General features: G+C 41.1%; 1 protein-coding gene across 6 annotated transcripts in view; it reads right to left on the bottom strand.

The window, feature by feature from the left end:
• The window catches only part of PHKB (phosphorylase kinase regulatory subunit beta), a 154,655-nt gene that overhangs the window by 99,667 nt on the left and 38,923 nt on the right, over positions 1 to 16,065 (bottom strand). For all 6 annotated transcript variants that reach the window (XM_061594575.1, XM_061594576.1, XM_061594572.1 and 3 more), the window contains 2 exons: positions 14,175 to 14,274; positions 3,060 to 3,167 (listed from right to left, as the gene is read on the bottom strand). In XM_061594575.1, the coding sequence (XP_061450559.1) occupies positions 3,060 to 3,167; positions 14,175 to 14,274 (208 nt within the window). The remainder of the gene's footprint in view (positions 1 to 3,059; positions 3,168 to 14,174; positions 14,275 to 16,065) is intronic.

Here is a 16,065-nt window from a genome sequence, read left to right as displayed (position 1 = left end):
GGGTATGTGCATTTGGAAGTAATAAAATTAAGCAAATGTGGGGGGGTTCTGTTTTAAGCAAGCAAATATTCATGTCACTAATATTTAGGTCAAAGTACTTGAGTGGATGACAAAGCAAAAAGAGAACAGATATGGTGGAGAAGGTTACCACAGCCAGCAGAATAGCCCCCAGCTCCCCACCTAATAACAAAACTTTCATGTAACCTCCTGCGGAGGGAAGTATTAGCTTTAATCAACTCTTCTGCATTTGATTAATAGGATATAAATTATATTTACAAAAAATGAGTTTTTCTCTCTATTAACATCCACTGCCATAGCACTGCCAGGCATTATGTCATGGGAGTACCCATGGCCAAATTAACAAAACAAATACTAACACACTAACATACAACCACTTCACAAGGGAACAGATTACAGATTGCTTCTTCATGCCCCTTGCCATTTGGTGGTAAAAGAATAGTTTCAAGTTATTTATTTATGTATTACAAGAATCATATCCCTCCTTTCCATATAAAACTTTCAAGGCACCTAAAGACAATAAAACTAAGAACAAGCAATGAAGTGCAACGAAGTCCCTAATAAAATGGCAAAGATAAAAAGAGCAGCTGTAGTAAAATATAATAAAATCTAAAACAGCAACAACTAAGCAGATCTTAGGCCTGGTGCCTAAAACTCATCAAACTATGGACCACACAAGCAGTCTTCTTGGGTACAGCAGTCAGGGTGCTACCGCCAAGAAGGCCCTTTCCCTATTTTCCAGCCACTTCACCTCGGTAGGGGGGAAAAAGCCTCTGAAGGTTGAGCTCAATAAGCAGATTTATGTGAGTGAAAGGTTCCTTAAATAAGGCTGCAAAGTGTCCCGTTCAGAGCCGAAAGAATGAGGCTGGAGTGTGTGTGCAAGTAAATCTTGTTTTATTAGAGTAATGGTTACATCAAAGGCATTGCGCTTCACAGGAAACCCTACACTAACTCACTAAAGTCCCTAACTATACTCTAGACATGCTCTGCAGCGTGTGAAGGAAGTTGACTCAACGACCCCCCACTGGGAGCGGCAGGCTTATATAGGAAATGTTTTCGAACGTAATCTCTGACTCCTTCATAATTCCTGTCTTTGCCCTGTCCGTTTCTCGTGGCGATGGGACCGAGGAGACAGGGGACGCGCATCCAACAGCTCATCTGAAGACACCTGCTCCCGAGTAAAAGGCTTGAGGTCAGGGGGCGGTGCCACACTGGAATCCTCCTGGGAACTGCTTGGAAAAGGAGGAGCTGGCACTGACTCTGAAGCTTCCTCCCCTAAGTCCTCTGCATCAACTGGGGGCAGTACGCTCGGCTCCTCAGAAAGGGCGTTACTCGTGGGAACTGGCTGAAGAGCAGGCTGCCCCCCTCCCGCACGATCCTGCTCAGACACAACAATCCCTAACTTGGCTTCTTCTGGCTGCGGAGGTGCCTGAAACTCATGCCTCCCCCGTTCCTGTCCCTTCTGAGTTGGCTGCAGCGCAACACAAAGGCTGAAACCAAGACTCTAAATCAGCCTTCACCAACCTGGTGCCCTCCAGGTGTTTTGGAGTCTGGCTCCCATCAGTCCCCAGCCAGCACAGCAATACTGGCTGGGAGGGAGGGATAAGGACAGAAGCCCAAAACATCTGGAGGGCAACACCTTGGCAAAAGCTGCTCTGAATTATGCCTGGAAACAGTCAAGATGCAAGGAACATTATTTAAAAGTAGCAAGATGTATTCTGACTGACGAGTGCCAGAAATGACTGTTTCTGCTCACCACAAGGAGGATTAAAAAGAAACCTACAAGGTTATGTTTGCCCATGCCCCGTAGGCATTTGGATTTGTGATTCTTGAACTGCAGTCCCCTTTTCCCTGTGGTAAACCAATTTTGAAGCTGAGGGAAATCTCGTCATCACTTTGAAGAGGAGGCTTGCATACCACTTTGCAAAGAATTAAGTCCAAAAGGCATGTGCAAGCCCTTGGTGCACCTGTAGTAGCTCTTTAGATGCCAGCCATGGTTTGGAAATGCCAATCAGACCATTGCTTGAATAGCGGCCCCAGCTCTGTTGTTTCTGCAACAGCCGTTCTATTCTTAAGAGGTGCATCAAAACACAGCAGGTTAAAAAGGCAGACAGACAGACAATGCCAATAAATGGTGATGACAAAGTCTGAAGTGAGAAAGCTAGATCAAGGCATCTATTACATTCAGTTCAGTCCATTTGTTTCAGCTCTTGGCCATAACAAATGATAAAACAGAATGCTTAAAATAACAAAATAAACCCATCAGGCAGTAAACAAAGAAATCCACATAAAAGAAGCCCCCAAAGTAGCAACAGCCCAATGCCAAACTACACTGAGCATCCGCAAACATCATGGCTACAATCTAAAATACTGTGAATCAAAGTAATTTTGAAGATGTTTTCCAGCCAAGACAAAAGTAGCCACTTTCATGGAAATTTGCTCATTGTGGTTACCCAGGAGAAACTTTAATTTCTGTTGGCTGGACCTTACAGGTTACTATTATTCCAGGTCAAATATATACCTGACAAAAACAAAGCATGGCAAATGCAATAAGGAAGCTGCATTTGTAAATCACAGAAATATGAACTGCAAAAATCAAAGCTAAACATTAAATGAAAACGCATCAACAGAGTGCATTGTCTTTCTCATTAATTAAGTTGTTTCCTGGCAAGTGAAGCTAAAATATGTACAAAAATAAGGCATCCAGCATCAGCAGTTCTCAAATTTTATTTATAATACAAATGGATATTTTTTTAAAAATGTCAATGGAACTTACTGACAACAGCTTGCATTGCTTCAAAGAAAGCAACAATCCTTTTGGCCATTGTAGCGATTTTTTTTCCAATGAGATATACAGCAGTGAGTCAGGATACAAAACAGCTTGCTGTTATTTGTATGTTAAAGCAAGAAAATCAATTGGCCAAGCTCCACAGTTTGGCACATCTTTAAAGAACTCCAGTTTTTCACTGAGCAGCAGGGGAAAGGAACGGTACTCAAAGCCACTCAGTCCCTGAAATGTGTTTAAGAATTTTATTTCATACCTGAAGATGTCCATATTCCTCGTGGGAAAAGACCTCATCACCTGTGTGGGCACTGAAAACAGAATGGAGGCATTTGGATGGCTTAGGGTCTTGCTTAAATTGCTGAACCTTAAAGGGGGGAAATGTGGAAAAAAAGAGGTGATACACAATCCTAAACAAATATCTAGATGATTATACTCCTCTGATGAAAACATCACAAGCCACTGAAGGTTATCATTGTCAGATTCATAAAATGTATTATACATTCTGCAGCGATAAGCACTAGATTCTAAATATAAAGATAATTCTAAACACAGCCTACTGGAGAAGTGAACCCATTTTCGTACCAGCCCATTGCCTTATAAATAGGAGCAGTCATAAAGAAGGTGGCATGATCCATCTCCAAACATAAGCTTTCTTCCAGACAAGTTTTAAGGGTCCAAAACGGCCTATCACACTGGTGGACTGGAAAGGCTTCCCTTTATGCAATTTCCATATGGCAATGGAAAATGTGGTCTCCTGGTTTGCTGAATACTTCTGCTTTCATTCGTTTCCAGATCTTTGCTTTATATTTTCCCACTGGAATTCTCCCACTGGAGAGAGATCAGGAAGGGGTCAGATTCACCTGTCCCTCCACTACTCCCGTCTTTGCATGTGCTGGTGACTGTGGGCTGAATAGCCAAACCAGGTTACCCTGGGGTTATTTGAATGTGAGAGGTCCAATTAACCTAGAAGGTTAAACCCTTCCCCCCCCCCAAGCTGGAAGTGAATGGGGCAGGATCCTGGAAGTCCCAGGTCTGCTCCTGATCAATCTCCCAAAGAAAATCCTGGGCAGGGGGGACAAAAAGAATATCCAAACAAGACTGATAACCTATTGATAACCTAGAACATAGCCTGCTTTTCTCTCTTTAAATAGAAGCTGGATAAAGAATGTAAGAGCTTTAATGAGCTGAGTGGTTCACTTCATTGATTTTTAGTGCAGGTAGTGAAAATGAGTAATTTTGCTACCCTAAGAAAGGCAACTATCTTCAGCAGAAAACTGACACTAATGCTTTATCATCACAATCAGGAATCACTGTAACATCTTCTATCAGTCTGTCCATCCATCCATCTTTATTGTTGTTTAACCACAAGCCATTTCAACTTACTTGAACAACTGGTACATGAAAAGTAACAAATCCTGAGCATATGCCAAAAACAGGAAAAGGGTGATACCATGTAAGGAAGTCAACCACCACCATTATTTTTTTTAAAGAAAATCAAATTTATATAGCTGTAGAGAATACCAATAAATGTAAATTATACAAAACCAGGAGGATCTGCAACAAAATGTTGCAGTGTGGAATGCTCATCAGGATTCTAGCAAGCTATGCCCTTTGCCAGGATATTCCATTAATTCCCCAGTTTTCCATTTCCCCACAGTCAGTCAGTTACCATTTTGTGCCTACTGGGCATGCTCAGTCATCATTGGGAAATCTGTACACACATCTGTCTGTAGATATTTTGAAAGTTCTGCAAGCCTTAGGGTTGTCTGAAGCCTGCTGATATCTTCCTCTTGTAAGTGGATAGTGCCTTTTGGGCTGCGTAAGGATCCACAAATGGAGAATGAATTTGCTTACATTCCAAGCACATAACTGTGTTATGCCAAACAGTATACTGGATTATCATCAGAAGAAAAAAATGACCTAACTTTAAGTTACAATTTAATATCAATAAAGTTAAGGTATACCATATAGTTTATTAAATCATATATCATTGAATCGTATACCATATAGTTTATTTCAAAACAGGTGAGATACCATGATCAAGGAGATGGAGCAACTCCCCTACGAGGAAAAGCTGCAGCATTTGTTTTTTTTTTTTGTTTTTTTACAATAATTTTTATTCAAATTTTCATAAAACATACAAAACAAAATCATAAAACATTCAAAGACAAAAAACAAAACAAAACAAAAATGATTAAACAAAAAAATAAAATGTTGACTTCCCATTTGTCGCAGATCAAATCAGTTGTAGGTCTACAATATATAACAATCTTGTCTCTTAAATTATATTATAAAATCACTTTCCTCCAGTAGTTATCTTAATTAATCATCAAATCTCATAAACATTACTTTATTCTTTCCACAAAAAGTCAAAGAGAGGTTTCAATTCTTTAAGAAATATATCTATCAATTTTTCTCCAAATAAACATGTCGATTAATCCATCTTGTTAATAATAATAATAATCTTATTGTCATAACCATAGTCCAAATAAACATATCGATTAATCCATCTCATCAAAATCTGTTAGGTCCAATAATTTCAATAGCCATTATTCCATTATCCATATTAATTCCATCTTCCATCTTCAATAGTCCTGTTAAGTCCAGTAATTTCAGTATCCAATCTTCCATTATCAGTATTCCATAATAATCTTGCTGTCATAGCCATAGTCATATAATAAGAGTCTGATGGGAATTTCCTCTATCCCAAATATTTTCTTGCCATCAATTCTGAATAAGTTGCTGAAATATTGTTGTAAAGTCATATCTCTGTTCTTCTTTTTTACAAAATGCACTGGCTCATCTCTTGAGAGTTTTTCCATTGTCACATGGCTGCAGTTAATTCCATAGATTTTCTCTATATCAAGCTCCATCACGTCATTCCAGTCCAGAAGATTATCCAAGCCATTGATAACTTTATCTCTAATATCTTCATTAATTTCTTCAGAGATAACGTTAAATTCCAAACAGTAGATTTTATTTCTAATATCCATAAACTCCAGATCTTTTTCCAATTCCACATTTGTTCCAATCTCCAGGGCTTGTATCTTCCCTTTATTTTTTCTTTTCTCATCTCTGATCTCATTCTCCTCTCTCACAGGATCCCCTATTTCTTTAAGCTCCTGCGTCATTTTGCTCAGTTCAATTTTCAGCTCCTTACTGCCCTGTCGCAGGGTTTGTTTCGTTATCTCAATCTCATCCATTATTTTCTGAAACATAATTACTTCCAGATTCTCAGCCACTTTCTTGATTGCCATTTTTAAAACCACGAAAACAAAACAAAACAAAAATAAAGAAGAACCACTTCTTATTTCAGCAACAATTGGGTTAATATTCCAGGCTTGACGACATCACAGTATAAACAGAGCAGCCTGCCTTATCTCTCTATGTTCAAGAACACAAAACAAATTTAGTTCCCAGCATCAAAACAGTTAGTGGCGTCGTGAAGAAGCAGATTCGTCAAAATAAAATAGACCAAAAAGAGAATAGTCCCAGACAATATAATGTTCCTCGGAATAGAAATCCCTCTTCTGTTTATATCTTTAGAATGCACTTCCAGGACAGCTTTTTGCAATAGAAACAGAGATAAGCTGTTAATTTCGTGAATAACAGAGAAGAGTTATAGCTCACCCAGAAGTTCTTTAAAGCTGATTCATTTGACAAATCTCTTTTTGCTGCAACAATTTAAACCAAGTAATAAAAATAATAGAAAGAAGGGTGCTTGCCTGTTAGTCCGTTTTCTCTTTGAAGAAAAGATAAACGTATCGCATTAATCAGATAGAGCTTGTTCGGAAGTCCGTCCGGCATTGCTGGCTGGACCTTTTCTCATAAATTAATGAAATCCAGTCCTCCCAACAAAAACAGGCTTTTGAGGTTGATCTCTACGTTTCTCCCTGCCCGGGAGAAATTTCATCAGTCAAAAAAAAATGTTCTGACTGATTTATATCTGAATAAGCTTCTTTTGAGGCGGGAGCCCGTCTCAAAAGCAGGCACAAGCGAAGTCACCCTTCCCGGAAGTCCGAAAAGCTGCAGCATTTGGAGGAGCTTCTTAGTTTAGAGAAAAGGCGAGTAAGAGGTGACATGATAAAAGTGTATAAAATTATGCATGGCATGGAGAATACGGATAGAGATATATTTTCTTCCTCTCTTATAACACTAGAACTCATGGACATCCAATTAGGCTAAATGTTGGAAGATTCAAGACCAAAAAAAAAGTACTTCTTCACACAGCATGTAGTTAAACTTTGGAATTCGCTCTCGCAGGAGGCCGTGATGGCCACCAACCTGGATGGCTTTAAAATAGGATTAGACAAATTCATGGAGGATAAGGCTACCAATGGCTACTAGCCATGATGGCTATGCTCTCCCTCCACAGTTGAAGGCAGTATGCTTCTAAATACTAGTTACTGTAAACGGCAGGAGGGGAGAGTGCTCTTGCACTCATGGGCATCCGGTTGGCCAATGTGAGAACAGGATGCTGGACTAGATGTGCCATTAGCCCAATGCAGCAGGCTCTTCTTATGCTCATTGTCCATTCCAACAGCCTGGCTGGGACCAGTGGCCGTTTGGCTCTTTCCATCTCAGAACTGCCTCCATCAGCAGCCACTCCACTTGGCTGTGCAGAGGGAGAGGTGCGACAATGAGACTCCCTCCCCATTGGCCATTTGGTAATCCCCCTCCCAAAACATCTTCTGCAGTGAGTGACCTATTCCAAATGGTCATTAATGCATTAATTATCCATTGTACCATAGCATGAGAGACTGCTTGAATTTGCTTATTTTCTTCATCCCATTCTCCCTCTTTCTCCTTTTTTGTATCATTTATTTTTAATTATTTATTTTCAGCATTTATATTCCAACTAACAAATACCCAAGGTGTCTCACAATAGAAAAGAAAGGCAGCATCAACAAAAGTATTAGTAAAACCACACAGCAATCTAGAACACACCCCATTACCACCCCACTAAAAGGCAGACACAGCAGTAATACAAAAGAGCCTTCAAAATGACATCATTCAAAGGGTCATCTCTACTTTGCTGAGCTATTAGCATCTTAGATCGCTAAGCAGAAACAATCTTCTTAGGATGACTCATTCCCCAACTCCTCAAATGAAATAATAATAATAATAACAACAAACTTTTCAACAAAAAAGCTTATTCAGTTTCAGTGCTGTCCACATGAGCTTGAACAAGATTAGATTTTATTATTTTATTATTATTATTTTATTCAATTTCTATACCGCCCACAGCCAACGGCTCTCTGGGCGGTGTACAACATAAATATAAAAATACAGTAATATAATAAAATCACACAGTAAATACAAACATACCACAAAAATTCCCCAGAGCTAAAAACATATACACAATTTAAATTTAGAATACCAGAATGTGCTAAATATGCTAAAATATGTTAAAATGCCTGGGAAAAGAGGAAGGTTTTAACCTGGCGCCGAAAGGATAACAAAGTTGGTGCCAGGCGCACCTCGTCGGAAAAACTATTCCATAGTTCGGGGGCCACCACTGAGAAGGCCCTAGTTCTTGTTGTCATCCTCCGGGCCTCTTTATGAGTCGGTACCCGGAGGAGGGCCTTCGATGTTGCACGTAGTGTACAGGTAGGTTCATATCGGGAGAGGCGTTCCACCAGGTATTGCGGACCCGCGCCATGTAAGCCTTTATAGGTCAAAACCAACACTTTGAATCTTGCCCGGAAACGTATAGGCAACCAGTGCAAACGGGCCAGAACAGGTGTTATATGTTCTGATCGTTTGGTCCTTGTCAACAGTCGAGCCGCTGCATTTTGCACTAGTTGCAGTTTCCGAACCGTCTTCAAAGGCAGCCCCACGTAAAGCGCATTGCAGTAGTCCAATCTTGAGGTTACCAGAGCATGGATAACTGAGGCGAGGTCGTCACTGCCCAGATAGGGACGTAGCTGGGCTACCAACCGAAGTTGGTAGAACACACTTCGTGCCACCGAGGCTACCTGGGCCTCAAGTGACAACGAAGGATCTAAAAGAACTCCCAGACTACGAACCTGCTCCTTCAGGGGGAGTGTAGCCCCGTCCAGAACAGGTTGAGTATCCACCATCTGATCAGAGAAGCCACTCACTAACAGCATCTCAGTCTTCTCAGGATTGAGTCTCAGTTTATCAGCTCTCATCCAGTCCATTATCGCGGCCAGGCAACGGTTTAGTACATTGACAGCCTCACCTGAAGAAGATGAAAAGGAGAAGTAGAGCTGTGTGTCATCAGCATACTGATGACTACGCACTCCAAAACTCCTGATGACCGCCCCCAGCGGCTTCATGTAGATGTTAAAAAGCATGGGGGACAGAACTGACCCCTGCGGGACCCCATACTGGAGAACCCATGGAATCGAGCAATGCTCCCCAAGCACTACCTTCTGGAGCCGACCCACCAAGTAGGAGCGAAGCCACTGCCAAGCGGTACCTCCAACTCCCAACTCCATTAAGTCTCTCCAGAAGGATACCATGGTCGATGGTATCAAAAGCCGCTGAGAGATCAAGGAGAATCAACAGAGTTACACTCCCCCTGTCCCTCTCCCGACATAGGTCATCATACAGGGCTGTCTCTGTACCAAAACCGGGCCTGCAACCGGATTGAAATGGATCTAGATAATCAGTTTCATCCAAGAGTGTTTGGAGCTGGCTAGCAACCACTCGCTCTAAGACCTTGCCCAGGAATGGAACATTCGCTACCGGCCTATAGTTATTCAAGTTGTCCGGGTCCAAGGAAGACTTCTTCAGAAGTGGTCTCATCGCCACCTCTTTCAGGCAGCTGGGGACCACTCCCTCTCATAAAGAGGCATTTATCACTTCCCTGGACCAGCCGGCTGTTCCATTCCTGCTAGCTTTTACTAGCCAAGAGGGGCAAGGATCCAGTACAGAAGTGGTCGCACGCACCAGTCCAAGCACCTTGTCAACTTCCTCAATCTGCACCAACTGAAACTCATCCAATAAATGAGGACAGGACTGTGCTCTGGATGCCTCATTAGGTTCATCTGCTACAATATTGGAGTCCAAGTCCCGGCGGATGCATAAAATCTTGTCCTGGAAGTTTTTGCTTTGTAGTGAAAAAAAACAAAAAACAAAAACAACTTCCTTATATATGATCAGGGTCATGCCTCATGGATTCTCACCCTCATCATAAATTATAGACTGATAAACTGATTCTAGCCCTCATTATAAATGATAAGCACCTTGAGTGCTTTGGCAGAAAGAACATTTGTTTGTTAGTTAAATTTGTATCCTGCCTTACCACCAAATGGTGCTAAAAGAGGCCAACAATAATAACACGGTTACAATAAAATATTATGAACAAATGTAATTAATAAATAATGTCACCAAGTAAATTTGGTAGAAAGGCTTAGGACACTCTTCCTCTCTTCAGACTGTATGGGTCATGATTCCACCTTACCTTACAGCAGACATTTGAGTTTTTCTAACCTCTATTGGAGTATAAGTTTTTTTTAAAGCAGTTGCCAAGTTCTCTTTGCAAAGATGGAAATGGACTGCCTTCAAGTCGATCCCGACTTATGGTGACTCTATGAATAGGGTTTTCATGCTAAGCGGTATTCAGAGAGGGTTTACCATTGCCTTCCTCTGAGGCTGAAAGGCAGTGACTGGCCCAAGGTCACCCAGTGAGCTTCATGGCTGAGTAGGGATTTGAACCCTGGTCTCCCAGGTCATAGTTCAGCACCTTAACCACTATACAACACTGGCAAAGATATTAAACACAAAAGCCTGCATATTCAGAACAAAATACTGGAAGTGAAACAGACAGCTGCTTGTTCTTCAGTCCCACAGATCGCTCTTGGCTGCTTCAGATTTGAGATCAAAACTGATATTTTTTCATCTCAAAGACATCTCAACGTGTAAGGATGTTATCTGTTTAGTAAAGCAATATTGGCCTCAAATAGCATTTCAGCACTCTATACATCTATCTCTAATACACATGAGATAAAAGCTTGAAAATTTTAAGGGAAGCACTATGCAAAGGGAACACTAAGTAAAAAGGAATTAAAAGTTATGGGGAGGGGGAATAAAGGAAACAGCATAATGATGTTTAAATTCTGAAGCTGTTAAAGGACAACTAATTTAAAAATACAAAGTAAAATGACAAGTTGAATAAACTTTAGTGATTTATGAGTATGCTATCTGGGAATTAACAGAAATGTTATAGGATAGGGAGCCTGTGTCCCTCCAGATAATGTTGGACTACAACTCCCATCAGCTTTATGCATACCATGGACTGCGAAAAAGAGAAATAATTGGGTGTTAGAACAAATTAAATCAGAACTATCACTAGACGCTAAAATGATGAAACTGAGGTTATCATACTTTGGACACATCATGAGAAGTCATGATTCACTAGAAAAGATAATAATGCTGGGAAAAACAGAACGGATTAGAAAAAGAGGAAGGCCAAAACCAAGAGATGGATTGATTCCATAAAGGCAGCCACAGACCTGAACTTACAAGATCTGGTGGTTTATAACAGATCCTATTGGAGGTGGCTGATTCATAGGGTCACCATAAGTCGTCATCGACTTGGAAGGCACATAACAACAACAAAGCTATGCTAGTTGGGCTGATGGGAGTTGGAGCACAACATCTGGAGGCCCACCTATCAGGTATATTAGATTACTTCTTCAAAATATATCAGATATAGAGAGTTGAGTTGGTTTTTTATGCTTCCAGGCTGTAAATGACTGCCGCCATGAGCACAACTAGTTACCTCTTTGTATTCTGGAATGAAATTAGTTCTACTGTAGCATAACATTTGAAAAGATCTTTCCTGATAATGGTGTGCAATGTCAAGCCTGGATAGCCAAATTATAGGCTTGTTAAATAGCTCTGCCATCAACTAATGAATACATTCACTTTCCTATTTGTTATCATTTTAATGCATTTTTCCTGGCACAGTATTCACAGGTTTGCTACATGCATATATATTTCAAAGACTGAACATATGGATATGTGTGTGTGAGAGAGAGAGAGACTCAAGAAAGCTTGTTTCCAAATGTCTTCCTAAATGGAAAAGGTTAATTATGAAAACTGATCCACACAGGATATTTCTGTGGACACTCATCATTCAAGAAACCATCTAGGAGTGCACACATTTCCCTAGCTGGCGTGTTTAAATGAAATCCATCTGAATGACAACATCCAGAAGGCAGGTTAAGCTGGTTTTAAGACTGTAGAAGCCCTGCTTCAGCCTCACAGGGAAGGTTAAAGGCAACAATCTGGCCGGGCTGCTTTACTTATGGGAAGCCATAGCTCAGTGGTGGAACACATACACACTGCATGCAGAAGGCCCCAGGTTCAATCCTTGCCATCTCCAAGTAGCAGTGGGAAAGACCCCTGCCTGAAACCTTATGGAGCTACTGCCCGACAGTACAGACATTACTGAGCAAGATGGGCCAATGATCTGACTGAGTATAAGGGAATTTCCTGACCGGTGGGAAGGCTGAGGTGCTCTCCCAGACACTAGGTAGTATGTAGGCAGTAGCATTCACACTGGAATAGACCCATTTTGGATTAGTGGAAGAGGGCAAGGGCACACTCTGGCCAGGACCCCAAAGTACCCCACAACTAGTTTAAACTTATGTTTGTCAAACAGAAACACACATTTCCAACTCCACCTTCCATGTTAACCCTCCTCTGAAACTTTTTAATAGTAGTTTGTGATAGGGTGCAGGGCTTCGTTGCTTAAAGTGGGGAGGGGTGGGGGTGAAATGCCTAGAAAAGCGAGAGCCTTGGGCATGCCTAATGTAGCTTTTTGAACCTGGCTTTTCTGCTCATGATGAAGTACTACCAGGAAACTAGAAGTTATTATATGTGAAAATCCTTTGTTTTCTGCAGCAGACTTCCAAGAATTATCCTTCAGTAACAAGCTCCTGTTTCATTACAGGTAAAATGGCCTCCATATACAGAGTAATGAAAGGAAAGAAAGCCATTCCATTTGTGAAGTGCAAGATAGGATTCTCTTGGGGACATAAATAATCTTTCCTGAATTATCTCTATCAAAGTTGGTTGCACAGCACCATGTCAAATCAACCCATACAGAAAAGGGACAAATACCTTGCTTAAAGGAGACCTTGTCACACTGAATTTTTCAAAGCAGATAAAAAAATAAAAGACATGTCAGGTGGATCATCCTTTGAATAGCATGGCCTGAATTCATTCCTAAAGTTCCATGCTATTCTTTTTTTAAGGCTTAACAAATGTGAAGAATCTCTTCACAAAAAGAAGGATCACTGAATGTGATTCGATATCCCTTAAGATCCCCCTCTCTCCACATAAGTGGGGAGGTGGCAAATGTGCAAAGATTATTCATCTCTTGCAAGCAGCATTTAAAAGGACATTGTTTAAAACGTGAAGTGGCTTGCTGGTTCATATAAGTCTCCCGTGTTGGGAAATGCTGATCTAAGGAGAAATCCTGAACATTTGCCTCCCTATCCACAGGAAAGTGTCAAGGTATCCCTAATCGTTCAGTGTACATCCCACACTTACATGAATTTCACACCTCAGTATAGCTGGCACGTGTTATAATTTGGGTGGCAGAAAAAAACACTTCCTAACTCTAAGAATGGATGTCACATGATTTCCTTTTCCAGATGCTTTTAAGGTCAGAATGCACCGATATTTCTTCAAGGTGGTTTAAATCCCAGTGTACTGCATGACTCAGTCAGTTCCAACCGTATACGCTGTAAGCTAACTTGCACAAAAATGCTGCTGATGAGAGCAGCCTGCTCACGTGAGCCGTATGACAAAGTTGGAGTGAATACAAACAAAATCACCTGCTCCCTCCTAGAACTGGAAAATTCCATTTTTTCAGATCTCAGAAAGGAGCCAACCGTTTTGAATGTTTGCTGTTTCCATATGTACATTGTTCTCATGAACAGCTCTGAAAATGCTTCTCCCAAGTCAGCTCCCAGTCTATTGTCAGAACTAGTTTTCAGAAACCTCTTCCACAACTTTACAATTTGATAGATAGTGGTACCTATTTTCCATAGTGTTTCTCATGAGACTACCAACTTGCTATGTATTCTCAACATTAGTTAAACCAGCATGATTCCCTCTGTTGTTGGCTGGAGTTCCAGGAGTAATTAAAAGATGGGATTTTTGACATACGTTCAAGAGATGATTAACAATGTCAGCTGCTTCTTTGCCTTCAGCTTTTAAATACCTTGGATCCAGAGCCTGGGAAGAGACCTTTCCTAGCAGGCTGCATTGTGGCATTACACCCATTGCCCTTTTAATTTGATTCCCATTTGGAACATGTTTAATGCTTACAATTAACTTAATCCTTTAGAATTAAGTACGTGCTTGTGTCCACACTGCAGTGTTTTACCTTATCAGCCTGGCGCATGTAGCAGTAGAGAATTCCTCGCATACATTTTATAGCAGAATGCTCCAGCTCATGGGTTCTTCCCTTGTCGTCATCAATACGCCTGGGTGAGAGAGATAACCCATGAAACAAATTGGAAATGCATTCAGAAGGAAGTTAAAAGGTACCACAATCCCTTTTTCTGATAATTAAGTATTAAGAATCTTTTATATAGTGGCTCCAGCTAACTCTGATACACTCAGACCTCATCAACCTTGCCACAATAACACCAATAGGTTGGGTTTTTTAAATAAATAAATAATAAAACTATGTCTAGACTGAAGCAAATGAAGTCAAATAAAGGTTGCTCACAAGCTTGATATCCTTTTAGTTCTCAGTTTCCTTCTGTTTGGTTATGATGATGAGCTTATTACCCACCATTCACCATAAGATCCCAGGGGAAGTTACAAAATTTAAAATAAAATATTAAAAACAGTTTAAAACAAATTTTAGAGAATTTTAGAAAAGGTATACCCAAATAATTATGAATAATCAAAGTAGAGGCAAAAACAAAAAGGTCATTACTTCTTCTGCCCTTCATGCCAATATGGCTCCTACCATTCTCACAAAAGCCGTGCCCTCTCTTTTTGTGTGCTTCAGTCTCATCACAATATTACGGGAAGTCTTATGTGATTAAGATATTAGAGCAGTCAGGTGACACCTTAATACACTCTACAGATTTCTTCAAGACAGTTAGCTTGCAGGGTGGCATTCAGCTTTAATCACATACACACAGAGCTCATCCCTCCTCCTCAGTCTGTTAACATGGCTACTGTACAACATATGAGCTGCTCACAATTAAATGCATTACCAGAACTGCCAGTGGCTCAGAAAAGGGAAACCAAAAATGACAAGCTAAAATATGTGATGCATAGGGATAAGCAGAATTATGGAACTATGGTGGTTATGCTCACTTACTTGGTTGAAAGTTCCAAATAAGGGATGGAAACCTTCAGCACTACCCCCCATCAGTAGATCTCGTGTGTCAGGTAAGTTCATAATCCAAGTTGTGCTACTATATCAGGGATTGGGGAAACTCAGGCCCAGGGGTCAAAGGCAGCCCTTCAGTCTCTATCTGCCCCTTGGGACTCTCCCCAGGCCATGCCACTCACGAGCCCTGCTCCACCCCCTCCTCGACTGTCTTAGCTTGGCAGAAATGTGTCCTCGAACTGTGATAATGCTTCTTGGTTGCTTGGGTGGAGAAAGGAATAACGTGTCTGGGTGTCAGAAGCCTCTGGCAAACATCAAAAACCTTTGACATTTTCATGAGCAGAATACAGCTTATTGCATGAAAGAAAGCCTCCCACCCATTGCTCTGCCCACTTTTGCCTCTGGCCCCTGCCCACCACTGGCATATGAATATCAAAAAAGTCTGCTGGATCAGGCCAGTGGCCCATCTATTCGAGCATCCTGTTCTCACAGTGGCCAACCAGATGCCCACTGGCAGCCCACAAGCAGGACCTGAGCACAACAGCACTCTCCCCACCTGAAGTTTCCAGCAACTGATATTCGGAAGCATATTGCCTCACGACTATGGAGGCAGGGCATAGCCAACATGGCTAACAGTGTTATCCTCCATGAATTTGTCTAAAGCCATCCATGTTGGTGACCATCACGTGGGAGTGAATTCTGTCGTTGAACTATGCACCGTGTGAAGAAATGCTTTATTTTCCATACAGCCCCCAGAAGGTTGCCCATGAAGGAACATGGCCCTCAGGCTGAAGAAATGTTCCCTACCTCTGTGCTATGTTAATATTTTCACTCACAGCAGCATAAGAGAGTCTAAGGCCAGAACGAAGCACAGCTATATACTCACATCAAGACTTCCTCCAATTACTACTTGTGTGAACTGTGT

This window comes from Rhineura floridana, chromosome 13 (genome assembly GCF_030035675.1).
Source record: "Rhineura floridana isolate rRhiFlo1 chromosome 13, rRhiFlo1.hap2, whole genome shotgun sequence".
NCBI lineage: Eukaryota > Metazoa > Chordata > Lepidosauria > Squamata > Rhineuridae > Rhineura > Rhineura floridana.
This window is presented reverse-complemented; position numbering and strand designations above follow the sequence as displayed.